This window comes from Tachypleus tridentatus, chromosome 10, assembly GCF_004210375.1.
Source record: "Tachypleus tridentatus isolate NWPU-2018 chromosome 10, ASM421037v1, whole genome shotgun sequence".
Lineage (NCBI taxonomy): Eukaryota > Metazoa > Arthropoda > Merostomata > Xiphosura > Limulidae > Tachypleus > Tachypleus tridentatus.
Window position 1 is genome coordinate 66257975 of NC_134834.1, and position 22906 is coordinate 66280880.

Genomic DNA, 22906 nt, shown 5'->3' on the forward strand with positions numbered 1-22906 from the left:
TTTACTGAAATCTACCTTTAATATAAAGCACCTGTAAGTAATATTAACAGTATTTTGTGTATACTTGTGTTTCAGAAGTGGGATCCTTGAACTTCAGCTACAGTGTCAACTACAATACCGTCAGAGAGTTACATAGTTACATCACGTTTATCATGCATTAGAGTATTGTGCCAGCGTTGTGTACGAAACAGGACTTTCAACATTTTGAAAATAAATGCTAACAAATGTGTGAGCATAATTTTCTGGCACTGTATGTACAAATCAAAGAAAAGCAACGCGTCTGTTCATTCGGTGCATATTAAAAAAAAAAAAACTTCCAGAGTACAGTGCTAGTCTCTAACAATGTTTTTCCTATTTTTCATAACTTTATGTGAAACAACTTATAAGTGTATCAAACCTACTTTTTGTATTTGTAGCTCTACTCAAGTTTATTCAAAACACTAACATTATGTTGTTCCATTATACGTAACACTTTTTATTTTATTTACTTTAGGGTATTTTGAATACATTATTAAACTATTTGATTCTCTTCACATCATAGTATATTTCTTAATTAAGTTCCTCATTTAACGGGCATCAATTAGTTGATGAAGCTAGTAAGTTCTTTATATTATTTCACAAATATCACGAAAAGTGTAAATCTGTATAGTTTCATATTTATTACTATTTTTGTATTTATGGCAAAACTAAGGCTATCTAATACCCACTTACCAGTCATGCTAAGGAATTTATTGTTACTCTGATAACACACTAAAAGCTTAAAATGTGAAGAATATTATGTGGTATTGCACTGATACTAACTCGCTTCGCCAGCTCCGAATTTGTTTGTTTGTTTCAGCGCAAAGCTACATAGCTGGGTATTTAAGCTGTGCTTACTACGGAAAATCAAACTTTGGATTTGAGAATTATGATGCTCTAATTTTAACTCTGACCCACTGGAGACACCAGCTTCAGAATTTTTTTGTTTTAAGAAAGATAATCTGTACAGTTATTGAAATTGTTTTTATAAAGAAATTCGAAATTCAATGACGTTATTGTAGTTTTGAATGAAAATACATAAGATAATTTCAAAATGTTCAGTTAGTTAAAAATACTCCAAATAAAGTACACAGGTTATTTCTTGAAGCAAAAATGCAAAATCAAAGAAACATAATCTACATTTTTGCATAAGAAAAGGAAATTAAAATTATCAAACTAAATGGTAATTTATCGATATGCAGAATAAATGGCCAGATTAGAGACTTGGAATTTAGACATCTTTAATTTGAATTACCTACCAGAGGTCACACAAAAGGATTAAATGACACTTTTATGATACTTCTACAACTGCAAAACAAGCATAGACTCAGTGATATTACGTATTGAGCCTTAGATTCTTCGACCTGCAAATTTACACGATCACACGGTTTTGATCATATAAGTATTCATATACACTACATGGCCAACAGCATGTGGACAGCCGACCATCACACCCAGATGTGCTTGTTGAACATCTCATTCCAAAACCATGGGCAGTAATATGAAGTTGGTCCCCTTTGCTGATATAACAGCCTCCACTCTTCTGGGAAGGCTATTCACCAGATTTTGGAACATGGCTCCGGGGATTCGCTCCTATTCAGCTACAAGAACATTAGTGAGGTCGAGCACTAATGTCGGACAAGAAGGCCTGGTTTGCAGTTGGAGGTCTAGTTCATGACAAAGGTGTTCGATTGGGTTGAGGTCAGGTCTCTGTGCAGGCCAGTCAAGTTCTTTCACAACAACCTCGGCAAACCATGTCTTTATGGACCTCTCTTTGCACACGGGGTCATTGTCATGCTGAAACAAAAAAAAAAAAAGCCTTTCCCAAACTGTTGCAACAAAGTTGGAAGCACACAATTCTCTAGAATGTCATTGTATGCTGTAGCATTAATATTTTCCTTCACTGGAACTAAAGAGCCTAGTCCAAACCATGAAAAACAAACCCAGACCATTATTTCTCCTCTACAAAACTTTACAATTGGCACTATGCATTCAGGCAGATAGCCTTTTCCTGGCATCTGCCAAAACCAGATTCTTCCGTCAGACTGCCAGATAGTTAAGCGTGATTCATCACTCCAGAGAACGCGTTTCCACTGCTCAAGAATCCAATGACACTGTATTTTACGCTACTCCAGCCGACGCTTGGCATTGAGCATGGTGATTTTAGGCTTGTGTGCGGCTGCTCGACCATGGAAACTCATTTCATGAAACTCTCGACGAACTCTCGGCTGTTTGGAAGTCGGCAGTGAGTGTTGTAACTGCGAAAAGACGATTTTTTCGCGTTTCAGCCTTCGGCGGTCTCGTTCTGTGAACTTGTGTGGCCTAACGCTTCGTGGCTGAGTTTTTGTTGCTTCTAGACGTTTCCGCTTCACAATAACATCACTTACAGCTAATCGGGGCAGCTTTAGCAGGGCAGGAAGTTGACAAACTGTCTTGTTGGAAAGGTGGGATCCTATGACAGTGTTACGTTGAAAGTCACTGAGCTCTTCAGTACGACCCATTCTACTGTCAATGTTTGTTTATGGATATTGTACCTATTAGCAAGGGGTGTGGCTGAAACAGCCGAACTCATTAAATAGAAGGAGTATCCAGATACTTCTGGCTATGTAGTGTATATACATACATACATATATATAAAGATAGCTTAGCATTTATGAACAAAACTGTAAATGAAAAGTTAATGAAACCGTAAGTAATACATAGGACATCTTATAAAAAAAATTATCTTAATCTTCTTCTGAACAAAAGAAACTTTAGAAAAAAAAGTAATTGGTTTTAGTTATGTTCGTATGTGAACAGTGAACGCTACTTATAAAAATTCTACTCGTTAATAGATTTGTTTATGTTAACTTTAAGAAAACGGATATATGCTTTAGAACATTTAAAATATCTTTCATGAAGAAATACTAAAATATGAAACCCCCGCATCCTGAATCTCTTCATGGAAACACTTTAACTTTCTGGACAAGGAAATTCTAACACAAGCTTACCTCTTTTCTCGGCCAATTTCTATGAATAAAAGGCTCGGTAAATACCTTTATATGACGCAAGGACTAAAACACATGGTTGTATAAATTTCCCTAAGTTTATACGTATGAAGAATATAACTGGTTTTGATTTTTTGTTTATTTGTTTAGAATTAAGCACAAAGGTACACAATGGGCTATCTGTGCTCTGTCCACCATGGGTATCGAAACCCGGTTTTAGCGAACTAATTTTAAATAAGATTTAGTTACTCTTAAGCATAAATCCCGTGAAGGAGCTATCTCTCCTTTGTCAATCCAGGAAGCTGAGCCTCAATTTTTAATGTTATAAATTCTTAAAGCTTACTGCAGGGCTGCCCTTAAGAATATAGAATTTGTCTATAAAGTATAAGATCATTAAGTGATTTATTGTTGCTTTAACACCATAACCTCACGACCTGTGTACTTATCTCAGTTTTTTAGGTCAGTAGAACTTGCTCTAAAGCTACACGTTTGTAATTGTTTTTTATGGTAACTTTTGAAATATTGCACCAGATGTATTTAGTCTAGTTTTGTAATCTATTTTGGGTCGTTGTGGTTGTGCACAATGAAACACCTGGGATCACAGTACGCGTAAGTATTCATATACATCAACAGTATGTGTTAGTATTCATATACATTAATAGTAGAAGAAAGGAAAAGTGTGATAATTTTAATTTTAATTGTTCTTCTCACGTACAAATTTTGTAAATCAAAAAATGTGTTTTGACGTTAGTTCATAAAAGCCTTACGCGTTCTGTTTGTTTTATAATTTCACTCAAACCTACATAAGCGTTATAGGCGAATAGTCTTGGTTTAACTGATAGATGAGAAGGTATGTTGTTATCGAACAGCACCCTTCGTCAACTCTTCCATTTTTATTTGCTTAAACAGTAGAATTTGAATGTCTCTCTCATATCTCCCACGCCTCAAGTGAACAGTAAACTGCAATTCATAAGATTCACTGACTAGGCATGATAACTACTGGACCACACCCATCACTTTAGAGTTTTTATTCTAAAATGCAGTAGGTTTATAATTAAACAGTAAAGTTCCTCAAGAACCATCTTACCAACTAAAATGTTACTACAAAAACAGATCTAATTATTTTGTTTCGTTTTCCTTCCCTGAAATTGTAACATTCTTCTGGTATAATTCAGCACGTGCATGTGTGTTGTTTAAACACAAAACATTACCCAGTAAGCTATCCTGAGATTTGTATAACGGTAATCGAACCCTGTACTTTAGCGTTACAAGTCCGTAAACCTACCGCTGACCTAGTTGATGGGAGGTAATTCAGCAAACATTCAAAACCACTGAATTTCGGTGATAGTTTCAAACTCAACAAGCACAAAAGAATAAGATAAAAAATCCAGCAATTGTAAAACAAAGGATTTTCTTTGCTCATAAAGGGAAAAAAAATCCTGTATATGTATATACGAGGTCTGTTAAAAACATACGCGGACAGACGTCATAAAACAAAATATACTTTATTTAGAAGTTACAGGTCTGGGACCTCTTCAAAGTACTCTCCTCCCCAACGCACACACTTAGCCCAACGGTGTTTCCACTTGTTGAAACAGTCCTGGTACGCTTCTTTTGTAATGTCCTCCAGCTCCTTCGTCGCATTTGCCTTAATCTCGGGAATCGTCTCAAATCTTCTTCCTTTCAAGGGTCTTTTGAGTTTGGGGAACAAGAAAAAATCGCAAGGAGCAAGGTAAGGTGAGTAGGAGGGGTGGGGAAGAAAAGTGATTGAGTGTTTGGCCAAAAACTCACGAGTTCTGAGGCACAAATTTCGCAGCAACGCGGTGCATCTTCAATTTTTCGGTCAAAATCTCGTAACAAGATCCAACTGATATCCCACACTCTTCAGCAAGCTCCCTGACAGTCAGACGTCGACTTGCTCGCACCAGGGTGTTGATTTTGTCAACGTGTGGGTCGTCAGTTGACGTGGAAGGACGTTCAGGACGCTCACCATCTTCAATGGACTGTCGACCATCCTTAAGACGTTCATGCCACTTGAAACATGCCGTACGCTTCATAGCAACATCACCGTAAGCCGTGTTAAGCATAGCAAAAGTTTCAGTCGCAGATTTTCCAAGTTTAACACAAAATTTTACAGCAAGTCGTTGCTCCTTCAGGTCATTCATTCTGAAATCCGCCAAACGAAAAAATCGCACTTCACTTAAAACCGCGTAGCTAATACACAAATGAAGATATCTGCAATCGGGAAATGGCGTCGTAATCAGCTGATCTGTGCGAACCTAGCAACAACAAGCGGATTCCCCTGGAACCAACTGGAGCCGCGCAAGTCAAACAGTCCGCGTATTTTTTGAACAGCCCTCGTACACACAATGTTAATTGCTCTCATTTCGTTTTTGTATTTTGCATTTTACGAGTTAATAGATGGCATTATATTTCGAAAATAAAGTTCTACTTCAAGTACATAACTTGAGTTCATGGACTGTACACACATCTTTTGTCTGTTTCTACTTTATTCGTTTTAAGCTAATAGATGACGTCATTTCTATGTACATTGAGTTTTGATTCACAATATTAAACATAAGTATGATTTTTATGAGATCTCCCATGTTTCATATTTTCTTACTGTTTGGTTTCCAAACGAAATATTAATCCATTTAAATTTTTGCAAATGTGCTTTTCATATTCAATTCTCCAATCTCTATTACATTCGTACAGCAGTTGAATATAAAACGAACCTAGGAAGAACACAGTTTGATATCTTGATCCCTACATAAGGCTTAGGATATTCGAAAACGTTTACTGAACAACATTTATCATTATTTGATAACAATAAAAAAAGTTATAGACATAAATTAATGATGATAATTACCTTGATGCAAAAGTCTTTACTCGAAAGTTGTAACTTACATAATTTTAAGTAAGCAATTGAGCGTAACGCTAAGAGCTAAATAAGTGTATATGAGATATTTTTGTCAAGTTATATTTAGAGTAATAATGACAAGAAACAAGCTACTGATTTGTAGGTATTTGAGGAAATCTACGTAATAGTAGAAGTTTACGCTATTATACTAAAAAATGAAATCGTTAAATGTAAAATAAATATAATTCGGCTTTTCAGATCCCCACTTCTATTTTAAATTAAAAAAACACAACTTTAAAACATAGAATGCATCATTTGACTTCTTTCTCCAAAACCAAATATGAGCTGTTATATTATTATATTACACAAAAATAAGTGTCATTACGATTATTGAATCTAAGTAGGTTTTGTTTAGTCTCGTTAACTTTGGGATGACGATGGTAGTTTAGGTTATGTGTTTTATGATTTTCAATTTTTCTCTGTCACAGATGTTTCTCAAAAAATATCAGTATGATAATGCCCGAACCAACGACTTGTGGAAAGAGCTGACAGAAGCGACATCTGATGTAAGTAACATTTCTCTTTATTTTGAACTTCATACATATTTTGAAGTACTCTCACTGGAAGAACGAAAATGGTGTTTTTCAAATTTTTGTAATAGTAGTTAGCATTTATTGAATAACTATAAACTTTGAAAAAAGTTTACTATTGCACAGTAAAGTCAAATAATATATAAATGTTGTCTTTTTGTTTTTTATTCATTTGTCCCTTGTAGTTCCAAAGGATTAATGAGTTAAAATATGCAAATATTGTCTGATATGTTATTTATTAAAGTCCTTTGTAGCTCCAAAGGGCAAAGGTACAAGATGTAAGATGAAAATTTAACACTATAACCCTTTAAGTTTACTTCTGACCCTCCGAAGCAGGGGACAACAAACGACAAAAATATTAACTGGAAATATTTCAGTGGTGGTTACTTGCTCAGTCTTTCACTTGGCTCTGTATGTCACACACTTTAATAAAAGATCAGTTTCTGTATAAGTTAAAGCTCAGTCGCTTTTAAATTGGTCAGTAAATCAAACACTGACTGCGAGTAAACTGCGTTGTAGGTACTCTGCGCCATGTTTGTTCGTTTATAAACATATCAAGTATTCATGCGTGGACAAAGAGCTCAAATAATTACTATAAAAAAATATTATGTTTAAAGCTCCCGGAAGAGTTTTGAAAGACCTACTTTAGGAATGAACAATACAAATATTTTTAGCTGTTCTAAGAAGTCCCAGTAATTTTTGAACTTAGTGACCGATTTAGTCAAAGTTACAAAGTAAAAATGAAAAACCAAAATCAAAGCAGAAGGGATTTACATCAACACCATTCTGTTATTAGTTGAACACAAGGATTCATACAGACATGTTTGTGTTTAACATAAAATAACTTAGGAAACACACCAGCGTGTTAACACACAAATTTAAGTTCAGTTATGTAGATGCATGTTTCTTGTCAGTTCTCACAAACAAAAACAAAATGTTCAAAGCACAACTGACCAAAACGCTTAATGAAGGAATGTTTAGCGGTTTTTTTTACCTGTAAGTTCCCTCTACTCCAACAACACTTGTTTTCTCAGTTATGTCATACGTGTGTTACTAAGATATAAATAACTCTCACTAAGGCTCGGACCGTGAGAAGGGCAACAAGTTAAACATAATTGTCCTTTAAGGCACTTCTAAGTTAATAGTTGTGCTGCAGGGTAAATGCTATTTTTGTGCAATGTCTTTTCCCTGTGGTGCTGAACTACGATATTTATGTTCCTGATGTAGTTTTTGACTCTGTATTATAACATACACTTATCAAACTTATCGAACAGATGTTTAGTTTATTATTTTACACTTTTGCGACGATAAATAAAAGAAGAGGGGAATACTCAATAGCCGCAGCATTTGAGCTTATTTTAGGAAGGATTACAGTAAATGAAGCTACGAGACCTTTGTTTTTCCCTTTCTATTAGTTTTGTTTTTGTGCGCTAGAAATACCAAGCGAGGAACACACAAATACCCAGTTCGATTTTATTACTCATTACGACCTCTACCAGTCTTCCCTTAAATTGAAATTATTTTAGGCAGGATTGGAGTAGATTTAATTTACGCGACTTTGGGCGTAGTTAAATATATTAAATAAAAGGGTTTGACTTCCCGTGTTCAAAACAATAATTACATCTCAAAACGGTCAAGAGATGGCAGAGATATCAACTAACGGTTTGTACATAAACAAACATTCATAGACGTTCTCTGAGCCTCTATGCCGCGGCTAAAAAACACATTTAATAATAAATTGTATCAGACCATTTCAAATCCATTCAATTAGAATAAATTATTTACCATCACAGGCCTTTATGTATCTAATGGTGTAGAAAAGATATTTTACCTTTCAAACCAGTGTTTTTCAAATTCTAAATAGTACCCTTTCTAATTCAAAAAGTTTCCATTGCGCCCCTTCATATTAAAATAAGTTTTGCATAAGTTTTGATAACACCAAAATCAACATTGTGTTTACCTGATTTTAATAATTCTTTTAAATGCTTAAAAGGACTGAGAAAATGCGAAGGCAATGAAACAGGTGTTAAGATTAAACTAGGAGTTTATTAAATTTTTGTGGTCTCCAACTCTTCTATTTCTTCCATCGGTATGTTGTAGCCACAAGTTATCCTTCTCTCCCCCATTATCAGTACGCTCCACACAGTTCGGAGAACAATGGTTTGGTTTATTTGTTTTGAATTTTGCGCATGCTACACGAGGGCTCTCTGCCCTACCCGTCCCTTTTTAGCAGCGTAAAACTAGAGGGAAGGCAGCTAGTCATCACCACTCACCCCCAACACTTGGGCTACTCTTTTATCACCGAAAATTGGGATTGAGCGTTACATTATAACGCCCCCACGGTTAAAATGATGAGTATGTTTGGTATGAGAAGGAATCGAACCCGCTACCATCGGGTTACCATCGAGTCAAGTGCCTTAACCACCTGGCTATGCCGGGCCCGGAGAACACTATTTTAAACAATTAGTTTCAACTATTTGTTTCAAATAGTAGTGAAGTAAGTACATTTAACTTCATTGTTGCTTAATCAATACACACGCACACACACACAAACTTTCATTGCTTAGATATCATGAGATCTTAACCATCTCCCTGTTTTAGGTTATTGAATGATTTTTATGGATAGGGTTTTTTGACTGCTCACCCAAATAGGTATGAGTGAAGGATATCCTTCTAAGTACAATTTAAAGAATGGAATTTCAGCAACTACAAATTTCGAATATCTTATATATGACTGTCAAACATGTCCTTTAAGGAACTTAACCTATCATTATTCACATGTGCTTTGAGCGTTAAACTAGTATACCAGGAATGTATGTTGTACAGATGAATCAGTAAAGTTGTCAACCAGGTATGTATCCGTAATGACGAGAAAACCCACCTGTAGAAAAAAATATATAAATATGTAAAAACAGCTGGTATGGATAGAGAAAACTTTAAATAGAGGAGCGAACAACGTTTCGACCTGATGATGACCGAAGATGGTCGAGACGTTTTTCGATCCTTTCCATAGAGTTTTCTCTACCCATACAAGCTGTTTCTACATATATATTTAACAGGTATGTATGTTGTACAGATTTACCAGTAAAATAGTCAACCAGTGATAAATGCTGTACGGATGTAACAGTAAAGTAGTCAAGTGGACATGTATGTTGTGCAGATGTGTTGCTTGTACGAAGCTCTCTCTTAACCTCATACGTTGAACCAAAACAACGAGTTCCTATTGCCACGTTCACGATCATTACCTGCATATCGAATAAATGTAGCTGTGCATCATATATGATCACAGAACGGAAAGAGGGTTAAACACTCATAACGAGAGAACGTTGTTTTATCACATCAAAATAAGAAACAAACTATGAGATGTCAGTCCTATATGGTTTATTTCTTTGTTTTGAATTTTGCGCAAAGTTACACGAGAGCTATCTGCGCTAGCCGTCCCAACTTTAGCAGTGTAAGACTAGAGGGAAGGCAGCTAGTCATCTCCACCCACTGCCAACTCTTGGGCTACTTTTTTACTAACGAATAGTGGGATTGACCGTCACATTATGACGCCCTCACAGTTGAAATGGCAAACATGTTTGGTGCAACGGGGATTCGACCCGCAACCCTTGGACTACTAGGCGAGTGTCTTAACGACCTGGCCATGCCGCGCCTATACTCCTATATGGACTCCTGTTATTGGGTGATATTGTTTATCGAATCTGTACTCTCAACTACTGTTAACATTGTTCTTAAAACAAAATAGCAAGGTTGAAAAAAATGCATAAAATCTATGTAATTATTTCATTAAATATATATCCTAGGATACTTCTAAACTGAGAACTTGTTTACTGAACATACAGACTTCCTGTCATATTACATATTGCCATTTAATGTGTTACTTAGTCACCACTATTTTCATTATTATTTAACAGTTGTAACATTATTAGAATGCTACAGTGTTACTTTACTTAACTACTATTTGATCGCGTTTTGAAGCTATATCACTAAAGCGGTTTAAATTTACACATTATCAAGATAGTTGAAGAAAATATGGTAAAGTAATATATTGAACTGTATGAATATACATTGCAAACGTCAAACACATGTACTACAAACCATAGTTACAATAATTTGCTGGTTTGGTTGCTTATAGAGCAAAGAAAGATGAACTGTCTGCTTGCTGCGTCCACCGCGTGGAACAGAATCCCGAATTTCAGTTTTGTAAATTCACAAATGTATTACTTTTGTACTGGAAACCATTACAATGGACTTTACGATTTGATCGTTTTTAATATTCAAAACCGATCTAAATTAATGACAACTGGCAATTACAATAATAGACCGTACCTCGCATTTCTCTCTCACCAAAATTAACAGTTTAGTTGTTCAGAGACAACAACAAAATACAGGTTTCATCTGAAGGTACTGTGTTTCTGGAATAACTATATAAAAAAATTGATTTGTAGTTACCAGCTCAGACCATAATCTGTGTAACCTGAAATAAGATACGCGAGAAACATTTAAAAACACACATTGTTAAAGATAATAAATTTAAGGTGAACAAACAAGTATGTTTTAAAACAAGATCTGCTTATAAATTTCTTATGTCGATTACAATCATTAGTACAATAATTGAGGAATAAATATAGAACATATTTACATCAAGCTCGAAACTAAGAAAAACATACAAAAACATTGATATGCATTTTCCGCCATATAGACTCTTCCAGCAGATTACAACATTGCAAGAATCATGGACACATGGACTAAGCAAATGGGCTACCCATACATTACAGTCAGGCGTAGTCCCGTAAACAGGAATCGTGTGAAAATCAGACAGCAGCGCTACCTCATGGATCCCGCAGTAGCAGAAAAGCATAAAAACGATTCGCCTTACGGGTATGTAGATAAACTCGTTTTCTTTATTCGCTATCCAAAATGAACATTTAAACTTTATTGTAGCACTTAGTGCTTAATTATGATGTTATTATATTATGCATTTTCATAGGTAGAAACAATAACAATAGTGACATTAAATCTCACGAGAGAAAATAAACAGAACTTAGAAACAAAAGTAGTGTTAGTGTCTAGCAGAACAAAATAAATATAAGATGAATTCCCAAAATATTAAGTTTTTTGTTAACCTCATTTCCAGTTATGTTTGGGATGTGCCTTTGAGCTATGTAACCTCAAAAGGAGACACAAAACTTATTTGGATTCACAACTCTTCATCTGGTATGTTCATCTTTGATTCATATTTGAAATGAATTTTCTAAATAGAAGATACTAAGATAAAGTTAATTTTATTAGACCAAATATTTTTAATGTAAATAAACTAAAACTATAAAAAGATCATAACTATTGAGTTTTTTAATCGTTTATTGGTTTTCGGAATTTCTTTTCAAATGTTAGATAAATCTCCAATCACTTTTAATATCTCTTATATTTTAATCAGCGTGACTTCTAACATAGATTGCAACGTTCATAATTCAATAAAAGCTCAGAAGTGTACCATGTGGCTTGCATGAACAGAAACATTAAATGTAAGAAATTAAAACTTAGCAACAGAAAATGGGGTGAGAAAACAGTTCAATATATGAAAGCATAATAAATGAATGGCTAAAACTTAACTGTTTATTCCTCAGCATTAATACACTTCTTGTCCACTGTTGTTTTATTTTTTCGAAACATAACTATTTCATTTTTTTTTCAATAGTAGAGATTGAAATTCCTGATCTTGGAGAGAACGAATGGTTAAAATTTAACGATAAACAGTATGGGTATTACTTGGTCGACTATGATAGATCAGACTGGAAGAAGTTTACTGACCTATTGAACAAAAATCACGAAGTAAGTACTGATTTTCGCTCTCATTTTTGGGATTATTGTGATTTCTAAGAACAAAGGTACAAAAATAAAGTAAAGCAAATCATTTTTTTTTCTGAAACAGACGCGCTCGATACAGTGGAACAGATTTAGATATTCAAATCAAAACACTGTTTATTGTTTTTTTTTAAAGAAATGGCCTTTTTAGCCGCGTGACAGCGACTCATAAAATGGTTCTGAGTTCCTTTGTTTCTTTTAGGGCCCGGCGTAGCCGGGTGGGTTAAGGCATTCGACTCGTAATTTGAGGGTCGCAGGTTCGAATCCCCGTCGCACCAAACATGCTCGTCCTTTCAGACGTGGGGACGTTATAATGTTAGGTCAATCCAACTATTCGTTGGTAAAAGAGTAGCCCAAGAGTTGGTGGTAATGACTAGTTGCTTCCCTCTAGTCTTACATTGTTGAATTAGGGACGGCTAGTGCAGATAGCCGTCGTGTAACTCTGTGCGAAATTCAAAACAAACAGTCCACCGCTGGTACAGCGGTAACTCTATGGACTTACAACGCTAAAATCGGGAGTTCGATTCCCCTCGGTGAGCTCAGCATATAGCTTGATGTGGTTTTACTATAAAACACACACACACACACATTAAATTAAAATGTATCGTTTGCGTCGATACCTGTTTGGCCAATGTTATCACTCGTATTCCCCCCCCCCCAAAAAAAAAAAAACAGCAGAAAGTCGACGGACTTACAACGCTAAAATCAGGGGTTCGGTTCCCATCGGTGGGCTCAGCAGATAGTTTCATGTGACTTTGTTATAAGAAAACACACACGCGCTTCACTCATATTTTATAGTGTTTGTTTGTTTCACTGTATGAGTTTCGACGTTATATTAGTTTGTTTTTTTTAAATGTATTTTACGTTTTAAATGTCTGAAGTACAAATAATTTAATATTTTATACAAATAATGGTATAAATTATTACGTTCTTCTTGTAGAAGCGTAAAAAATAATTTCATCATATTTTTTTCTAATAAAAAGCGTTGTTTATTCGTGTAAGAAAGCTGATATTTTTTTCAATGGATTCATTTCAGACCCTATTTCCGGCAGATAGATCTAACTTACTGTTTGATGCTTCAATGCTGACCAAAGCTAACCTCTTGGATTATGATGTCATGCTGGCTATGATGGAATACCTATTGAAAGAACGTCATTTGATTCCGTGGGAGACGAGCTATGAAATTTTGGTATTTCTGGCCCAGATGTTAGAACTAACAGAGACGAACACACTGATGATGGTACGTCAACGTCTTTCATTTTAAAAATAGCACTGTTTATGTGAGTTGGTTTCCATCTAACCCTGTATTTTCGACATTTTGATGAATGACAAAATCGTTTGATAACATTTGTCAAGATTGGTTTGGTTTTTGGTTTTTGGAATTTCGCACAAAGCTACTCGAGGGCTATCTGTGCTAGCCGTCCCTAATTTAGCAGTGTAAGACTAGAGGGAAGGCAGCTAGTCATCACCACCCACCGCCAACTCTTGGGCTACTCTTTTACTAACGAATAGTGGGATTGACCGTCACATTATAACGCCCCCATGGCTGGGAGGGCGAGCATGTTTGACGCGACTCGGGCGCGAACCCGCGACCCTCAGATTACGAAGCGCACGCCTTAATGCGCTAGGCCATGCCAGGCCCCATTTGTCAAGAAACCGACAAAAAGCAATACAGATCTTTTCACACAGAGATGGCTCTTTGACTAAAACCTCGTCTGAAGTTATTTTACCATCGCTTTTGATGTTCACGCAATGTTTAAATGTTATTCGTTTCAGTATTTTGCGCAAAACTTCACAAAAGCTATGTGCGCATATCCAAACCTAATTTTATAACTGATACATTAGACGGAAAGCAGCTAGTCAGTAGCATCTGTCGTTAAGACATAGGCTGTTTTGTCTGATCGAATAACTGGATTCGACTGTTACTTTTATAGCGCAACCACAGCCCCAAAATGCGGTATTCAATTGTGTGGCAAGGGGACGCGAACCGTAAATCTTGGATTTATAGTACGGGAATACTAATCCTTAAATCACGCCCGTCCCGGCATTCAAGAATTTGTTCCATCGAATTTGTATTTTGAGAATTAAACAGCCATATATCCCAGCAACAATTCGTTTGTTAGTTATTGTTTCAATCATAAATGTGAACCTTTATAAGCAAGATTTTTAAATGTTTTATTGAAGTTAAAGAAGGACGTGATGAAAATATGTATACTATCTTAAATATTTATTTATAAGGTGTGTGTGAAGTAACAACTTCGCCAAAGTGAGCATAAGTTTTGTTGGAGGAGCTTGGAGCGCAATGAACTCATATTTCCTCGAAGCGCAGATCAAGTCGACCTAGTAAATGTGAACAACCTACGTTATAAAACGTTGTAACACTTTGATTGCGTAATAGAATTACTAAAATGGTACGTAAAACTTTTAGTAGTATGTCATCAAATACTTCATGAAAGTGGCTTTCAAAGAAATTTTACTGATAAAAAACTTGTGCTGGTGTTATTCATGGTGAAAGATGTGTATAAATACATGAACGAAACGTTTACACCTCAACTGCACAAACAGAGATGAGATTTACGTTTTTTCTTTAACTTTAAGTATAGGCGATTATTTGTTGCATGTTAATATCATCTTCTTCTCTAATATTATTTAATTGATAGTACTAATACAGCGGATTCGTAACTCCTGGATCTTGTTTCTATTTTATCATCCATCTTAGTAATTAATCATCGCAAGGACGAACATGTTTGGTGTAACGAGAATTCGAACCCGCGACCCTCGGATTGCGAGTCAAGTGATTTAACCACCTGGCCATGCCGAGCCCTACCATATGATAACCTTAATAATGTTCTGTTAGGTGCACGAAGAATTGAACAGCAATGTATTAAAATAGTTGTTGTTGTTGTTTTTGAATTAAGCGCAAAGCTACATAATGAGCTGCCTGTGATCTGCCAATCATGGGTATCGAAACCCAGATTTAGCGTTGTAAGTCCGCAGACATATCATTGAGCCACTGGGGGCTTATTAAAATAGGATTACCTGCTTTATTTTAATTAATGTTAAACCACATCAAGTTTTAATTGGTCCTGAAGTAGCATAATTAAAAGACTAATATCATCAATAAATAATGTTTCCATATTATTACATAAAAACATAATTTTACTTTCGACTGAAGCCACAGTCATACTTTTATGGGCCTGGAATGGCCAGATGGTTAGGGCGCTCGACTCATAATTCCATGGTCGTAGGTTCGAATCCCCATAAATCAAACATGCTTGCCCTTCAAGCTGTAGGGCGTTATAAGTGATGGTCAACCCTACTATTTGTTGGCAAAAGAGTAGCCCGTGAGTTGGCGACGAGTGGTAATGACTAGTTTGTCTTTCCTGTAGTCTTACACTGCTAAATTAAACACTGTTATAGCTCTCATGTAGCTTTGTCCAAAAATTCAAATCAAATAATACTCTTATGCTTTTATTTACTTCAAGTTACAGTAACTTTAACAAAATTGTATTGTTAAATTAAGATTATATTTTATTTTTATTATTAGAAATATATCACCTATTTGACTGAACCTGTTTACAAAGATCTTGGATGGCAAAAAGTGGACACCGATAACCATACAGATGAGTGAGTAGATTAAGTTACATGTTTTCGAAAATTGTGAAGTGATTTATAACATTTTTAATCTGTCTATGGAACTTTTAGTAGGTTTATGTTTACGTATGCTACTTAATGACATTCACCTCTACAAATCTAATATCATAGTTCACCTTGCGAAAGGATAAATGCAACATCACTCTCGTTCATCTGATATTGGATTTTTAATTTAAATTCTATATTCATAAGTATTTTGTATTTTGGAGCTAATAGATTCTAGCAAAGGCTAAGTTTTATTGCAATCACTTTGTTAAGAAGTTGCTAGGAGACAATTTTACGGGCCTGGCATGGCCAAGCGCGTAAGGCGTGCGACTCGTAATCCAAGGGTCGCGGGTTCGAGCCCGCGTCGCGCTAAACATGCTCGCCCTCCCAGCCGTGGGGGTGTATAATGTTACGGTCAATCCCACTATTCGTTGGTAAAAGAGTAGCCCAAGAGTTGGCGGTGGGTGGTGATGACTAGCTGCCTTCCCTCTAGTCTTACACTGCTAAATTAGGGACGGCTAGCACAGATAGCCCTCGAGTAGCTTTATGCGAAATTCCAAAACAAAACAATTTAATCCAAATACTGACACGAAGCTTTTTAAACCTTCTTGACATAACATGGACATATTTTCATACTAAAAGGACTGTAATTTTCTTGCTGCTCTATTGAAAGTGTTTATCTATCTAGTTTGTATTTGAAAGTACACTGAATTTCAGAAACCAAATCTTATCGTTACGGAAGCGTATCATGTACATAACTGTATCTCTATCGTTCGTCTTACTTTCTGTTTGCTTATTTTAAACAAAATTACGCTACACATATAGCCAATGAGCTTTATGTGTTGTGTTTTCTGTAGGGAAACAAACCCCAAATTTTATCACTATAAGCGCTCAATCTTGCACCTGGTTAATCGAAGCAATTTTAGTTTAAGTGCAAAAAACGTAACATTTTATGTCAATACTTGACATTACTTATGATCTTTATTCATTGGTGATGGCGATGTTTTATGATAGATTTTAAGAAAATCAGTTTACCTTATATTCTAAATTTTCAATAATTGAAATAGTAAAGACTAATTTTGAAGGACTAATATTATCTTCTTTTATAATTTTATGGTTTGGTTAATTTAACTTCCACATGGTATAAAACTCTCTAACTTCTACTATAATATAAAAAAATGCATATTTTGTTGCTTTTTAGAAACAAATCCCATAGTTGAAACGGAAGCTAGGTTACAGATGCTGTTCACGGTAAAAAGTTTTACCACTTTTTCGAACTTATTTTCAAAAGATTTTATATTAAAACCAAACTGAACTACGACAAAAAAGCAATTAATTTAATACAATATCACAGAACACTGGCAAATAAGACTGGAACTGTATTAACAACTTTATCAGACCATTTTAAATGCACAAACATAACCAACACGCCACAAACAAACAGGAGACAATTTTATTTCGGATTTATTAATGAGCGATGTTCCAACCGTTGTTTTTGAACATTTATTCGTTGTGAAGAATTTTTTTTTCAATGACAGTTTTAATTGGAAGAAAGAAGAAGGTGCAAAAATTTTAACTCTTATGAAAGCGCTCATAAAAAGATAGTCAACAGAGGATCGATACCTGACCATATCAGGAGTTATTATACAAACACTGTTTGAGAGACAAGGTCAATACAACTTTCAAGGACCCGAAATGTCAATGCTTGTTGAAAAACTTGTTTATTGTCACACAAACATTGTGCTTCAGCTGTTTTTATATCATCTAAAGAACGATACAACTTTCAGTTGAAGAACATTTTAACATTATACCATTGCGTTAGGTGTATTACAGGAATGTTCTGGTTGCTGCTAGATTGTACACCAAACGGTTCCAAGAGGAACATTATTCTTCACGCCAGATTACAAAAAATGTATGCTAGCGGCTGCGCACTACAGACCCATATACTCTTAGAAGCTGTGCGGACAGACCAAAGACAGCAACAGACACCGGTAACGAAGCCGTCATATTGGCATTTGTGACTCTTGTGCAGCATTATGAACGCATCTATTCGCCACATTCTATAAAACTATTTGCATATATTCCTATACCAGTATTTGTGGTTGTAGCCGTTGTTGTAATGGAGCTATTTTAGTAATATTTGATTTAGAATTCGGCATTGGTTGTCTACACTTTTGCCATATTTTAGTGTACGATGTATATGAATAAGCTTTGAAGCACATGACAATAAATGTTTTGTTGAATGACTTAACTGATACTTTTATAGAAGGGAAAACAAAATGTATTTCTATATCAGTAACACTTGTTTGTCAATAGATTACTGAATCATCCGATTGATGCATTTTATTGAAAGAAAACTTATCACTATTGGTAGTTATAATACTATAATCTAACAGAAAATAGTTGATTATCACTTTGATTAAATGAAATTTTAAAATTTAAAAACCTTGAAACAATATATAGTATTTGTTTCAAATACTATCGTTCATTATGCTGTGTTTTCATTAGGCTTCTTCGAACCACGATCATTGGACTGGCTTGTTACAGTGGAAATAGAATGTGTATTAAAGAGGCAGTCACAAGATTAAGAAACTGGATGGATGGTGAGGAGTAAGTATCAGATACTTGATTTAATAAATTAAATATGAGTGTTTTGTTTTCTAAAACACGTTTAGGCTTAGAAAATATAAAAAAGTGAAACAAATACATCACGGTTATTTTTTACACAGAATGTATCATCTTTCTATACATATGTACACCACGCAATTCAAATATACAAGAACTACTGGTGTCATTACACACAGAAGTACAACCAATAGGAGCGTTTTTTTAGGTTTAGAAAAAAAAACAAAAAACATTCATTTTAGTTACATGACATGGTTATGTAGCAGTAATCTTCTCTGTTTCTACTTATGTATATTAAAATCACTCAGTGGTCATTTGGGTTATTCTCTGTAACAAATTAACAGCCATCATCAACTATTCTTTTTCTTGTTAATGGTTATTTACAATTAACCGTTTATAGCATTTGAAGCAACACATCCGAGAAAAACAAACTTTTCAAATAATGTTCTACATTGCACTAGATGGCGCTAAGAGGAAGGAAAACCATTTTGTTTTTAATTCTAGCAATTTATTGAACGATAATTAATGATCTTTACTGAATTATTTTCGTAGTTTTGTCAAATGTTTTTCTTTATGTTAATGTGACATAGAAAGAACGTTTTATTCTTGTTTATTAAACTAATGTATGGGAAGTGGAAAAAAAACAGTGAAAGATGAATAGACTAAAGAAAACCAAAGTATACACACTCTTGCTCAAAGAGGTTGTTACATGTTCGAAAAATATGATTTTTGGTCACATACATCATTTTAAAACTAAATTCGTTTTGTGTATTGTCCTTAAACTTTCAAGTTTTATTTCTCTACTACTCTGCATTACCGGAATTCGTTTTCAGTCGGTTTAATCCCTTGAAAATGGAAGTGTTCTGAGACTTGTCCTGAACGTAGTGTCTGGGGTGAGGTGTAAAAGCCAGGTATTTTGGTGTTACTTTTATACCCTAACTGTTGGCGTTGCGTTTTCAGCTCTGTAAGTACTTTAGACATTATGCCAAGTCCTACTAACGTAAGTTTGAGAAATCAGATGGTTGCCTATGACAACGCTGGGTTGAAACAAAGCGATATTGCAAGATGACTTGGTGTATTCAGGCAGACCGTCAACAGAGTTCTCAAAAGAAGAGCTGCAACCGGAAGTGTGAGTTCCAGCAGACCTACTGGCTGTCCCTGTGCCACTACAGCACGCGATGATCGCTGGCTCCTCACCATTACTCGTCGAAACCATACGATGTCCTCCAGATCGATTGCTTCTGAGTTACGTATGCAACAACTGATCCGGATTTCACTCCAGACGGTTAATCGACGATCGATACAAGCTGGACACAGAGCAAGACGGATGGTCGAGAAACCTAAACTGAGAGCTAGACATTGTAACAACAGGTTGCAGTGAGCTCAGCGATACCATAATCTGACGATCGCACACTGGAATCATGTAGTTCTTGCTGATGAATCCAGATTTCTGATCTATACCACTTATTGACGGATACGAGTGCACAGGCTTCCTGGAGAACACCTGAACGATGAAAATGTTCAACCCAACGTCGTATGAGGCGGAGGCTCATTGCACTTCTGGGATGCATCCTGTTCTGCAGCTGTGAGCCATTTGGTCATTCTGGATCAAAACGTCACTGGTGCTGTGTATCAGGATATCCTGAATCGCCACTTACTGCCATTTTCCCAGGGTATTTTTCAGGACAATTTCCAATTGGAGCAGGACAATGCACCAGCTCATAATGCTCGTAATGTGCAATATTTCTTGCAACAACGTGGTGTGTTAGTCCTTGAGCAACTACCTGCAAGCCCAGATATCAACCCGATACAGGATCTCTGGGATGACCTTGGCCATGCAGTCATGAATAGGGATGATCCCCCTACAACCCTACAGCAGTTACGCCAAGCAGTGAGTGAAGAGTGGAAGAGAATTCCAAATCAAAGACTCGTAACGTCAGTTGAGAGTATGCAACGTCTCCTGGCGGACATTATTGCAGCACATGGGGGCACACACGTTATTGAGTTAAATATTCTGATGTAAATGTAATTGTAGCATGTTTAGTGAAAGTTTTAGATTGATACTAAATATTTTTACAAAATAACGGATTTATTTGTTTTGACTTAGAAGTAGAGAAAAAAAGTCCATTTCTAGTGGTACAGATCTTACGTTCTACAGACATTACCATAAAAAAGACACAATCATGAAATATTACACGAATGTTTATGTTATAAACATATTTACCATTATTCACCAAAAGATAGACATTGCACACATTAAAAACACAAGAAAAATAACAAATAATTGACAAAGAAGCTCAGAATATCGCATGTAACAACCTTTTTGAGGAAGAGTATAGAAAGAAATGCTGTGCTGTTAAGGATTATTTCATTGGATAGTTTGAAATAATTGTTCATAAAGGTTTTACAGATATTTTCAAATCATTTTCTCTATAACTCTTTATGAAATTTCTTTATTTTCAAATATGGTATTAATGGGATTTACTTGTTTATTATCCCATTATTCTTAACTCGTTTTAAACAAGTTAGTTAATAAAAGCACAAACAAGCTACTATTTACACAACACGATATGAAACACACATATATATATTAGAATTTTTTGCTAAGTTAATACTCTTCAGGGGAACACATAATATGTTTGGAAAGAGTTTTGCGTTCGAAAATAATTCAAATTCTGTTAAGTAAAATATAAAAGCAATATACTATTTCACATTGTTTAGTAAGTTAAAATGTATTTTAGGTAAAATTTATACTCATTAAATAATGAATTTGTCTCTACAGAATTCCAACTAACTTACGATCCCTTGTCTATCGCTATGGAATGTCAGAAGTTGGAAGGGAAAAGGAATGGGATTTCATGTGGAACAGATACCTCATGGAACAGTCAGCTCAGGAAAGAACCAAACTTTTGTATGGGCTAGCACATGTGAGGGAACCCTCTTTGATTCAAAGGTAACGTAAGAATAAAAAAAAATCATGTGAGATTTTCTAATTATAGTTTACCGTAAAGTAAAAGTAACAGTTATAGTATACTGTTCTAGTATCTGAAGTGGTCAGTGCAAATAAAAAATTAATTACATTTTTAATCTTGTTTCAAAATGAACATTAAAGGTAAAGAAAATAGACCCAATAATCATGCATTTTTAATTGTTTTTAGCTTTTTTAATTTATATGCGAAAACGGCTCGTTTGGGTTGAGAAAATATTTTACTTAGAAGAGCGAACAACGTTTCGGCCTTTTATGTAAAATATTTTCTCAACCCAAACGAGCCGTTTTTGCATATAAATTTCTCAACAACCAGGTTTCTCGACATCACTGATTGTTCTTAGCTTTGCTTTACAATCTGTGTTAAGTTATTTAAAGTTCGAAAATCTGATGAACTTACTGATTTTCGAGTTAGTGGATATAAACCAAAATAATTATTCAGCACCTTTATTTCACAAAAATACTACTTTTATCTTTCATCTTTATCTGTAGATAGGATAGCTATTCTTTTTATCTCAATAAACTTTAATTTCGTATGTAATTTCTTCAAGGATTCAGTGTATTTCAGATCTTTGTTATTTCAGTAGAAAATTTAATGCTTACACAGGTATTGGTAAGACATTCTTGTAACGTGTTCATGTTTTTACCAATCACACAGTTGTAATGTCATCCATGGTAAATAAGTAGTTTGTGATGACGAGTCAAGCAATAGTTGATTGTTGGCGTTTTATGGCGCAAAGCAATTAGGATATCTGAGCGAAACAACTGGTAAATGCGACAAGTAAAATTCAACAAAAGGTAAAGATAAATCAATTAAAAAACAAATAGAGCTCCAAAACCAAGTAAAATATTAACAAGAAATAGAAAGTCCAACGACCCGTTAAAAAAGTGAAAGTCAAACAGTAGTGATACTCAAATTCTTGACTATACACATAATTGACGCATCATCCATTAATAGTATCTAACTAGAGAATACCAGCTGAGTTACTGAATGTACCAGTTGATGGTGTGTCATAAATCTAAAACCTAAAAACTTTAGTAGAAAATGCCAAATGAATTGTTGGATAAATCAAGTAGATAGTGTGTTGTGAAATATCTATTCCTTTGGGGATACCAAATTAAATAAACCATTTCATAGTATATTATCAAAGATTAGAAAAGTTCGATGGAGAACACCAACAGAGTTGTTAAATAGACCAGTTTTAAGTGTGTTACCAATTGAGAACCTGGAATATTCATTCAGTAGAGATAATCTACAGAGCTGTTAGATAAATCAATTGTTGATTTACCACTAATCTAGGACATGATGCAGAGAAACACTAAAGAACGTCAA

General features: G+C 35.1%; 1 protein-coding gene across 5 annotated transcripts in view; it reads left to right on the top strand.

The window, feature by feature from the left end:
- LOC143229476 (uncharacterized) overlaps window positions 1-22906 on the top strand; it is a 449330-nt gene that overhangs the window by 19027 nt on the left and 407397 nt on the right. For 4 of the 5 annotated variants that reach the window (XR_013015900.1, XM_076461844.1, XM_076461843.1 and 1 more), the window contains exons 9-16: window positions 6354-6431; window positions 11161-11339; window positions 11596-11675; window positions 12157-12290; window positions 13360-13563; window positions 15871-15950; window positions 18471-18572; window positions 21370-21540. Coding sequence is in view for 4 of the 5 variants with exons in the window: in XM_076461844.1 (XP_076317959.1) it covers window positions 6354-6431; window positions 11161-11339; window positions 11596-11675; window positions 12157-12290; window positions 13360-13563; window positions 15871-15950; window positions 18471-18572; window positions 21370-21540 (1028 nt within the window). In the remaining variant the exon portion in view is untranslated. The remainder of the gene's footprint in view (window positions 1-6353; window positions 6432-11160; window positions 11340-11595; window positions 11676-12156; window positions 12291-13359; window positions 13564-15870; window positions 15951-18470; window positions 18573-21369; window positions 21541-22906) is intronic. The other variant, XM_076461845.1, reaches the window with a different exon arrangement.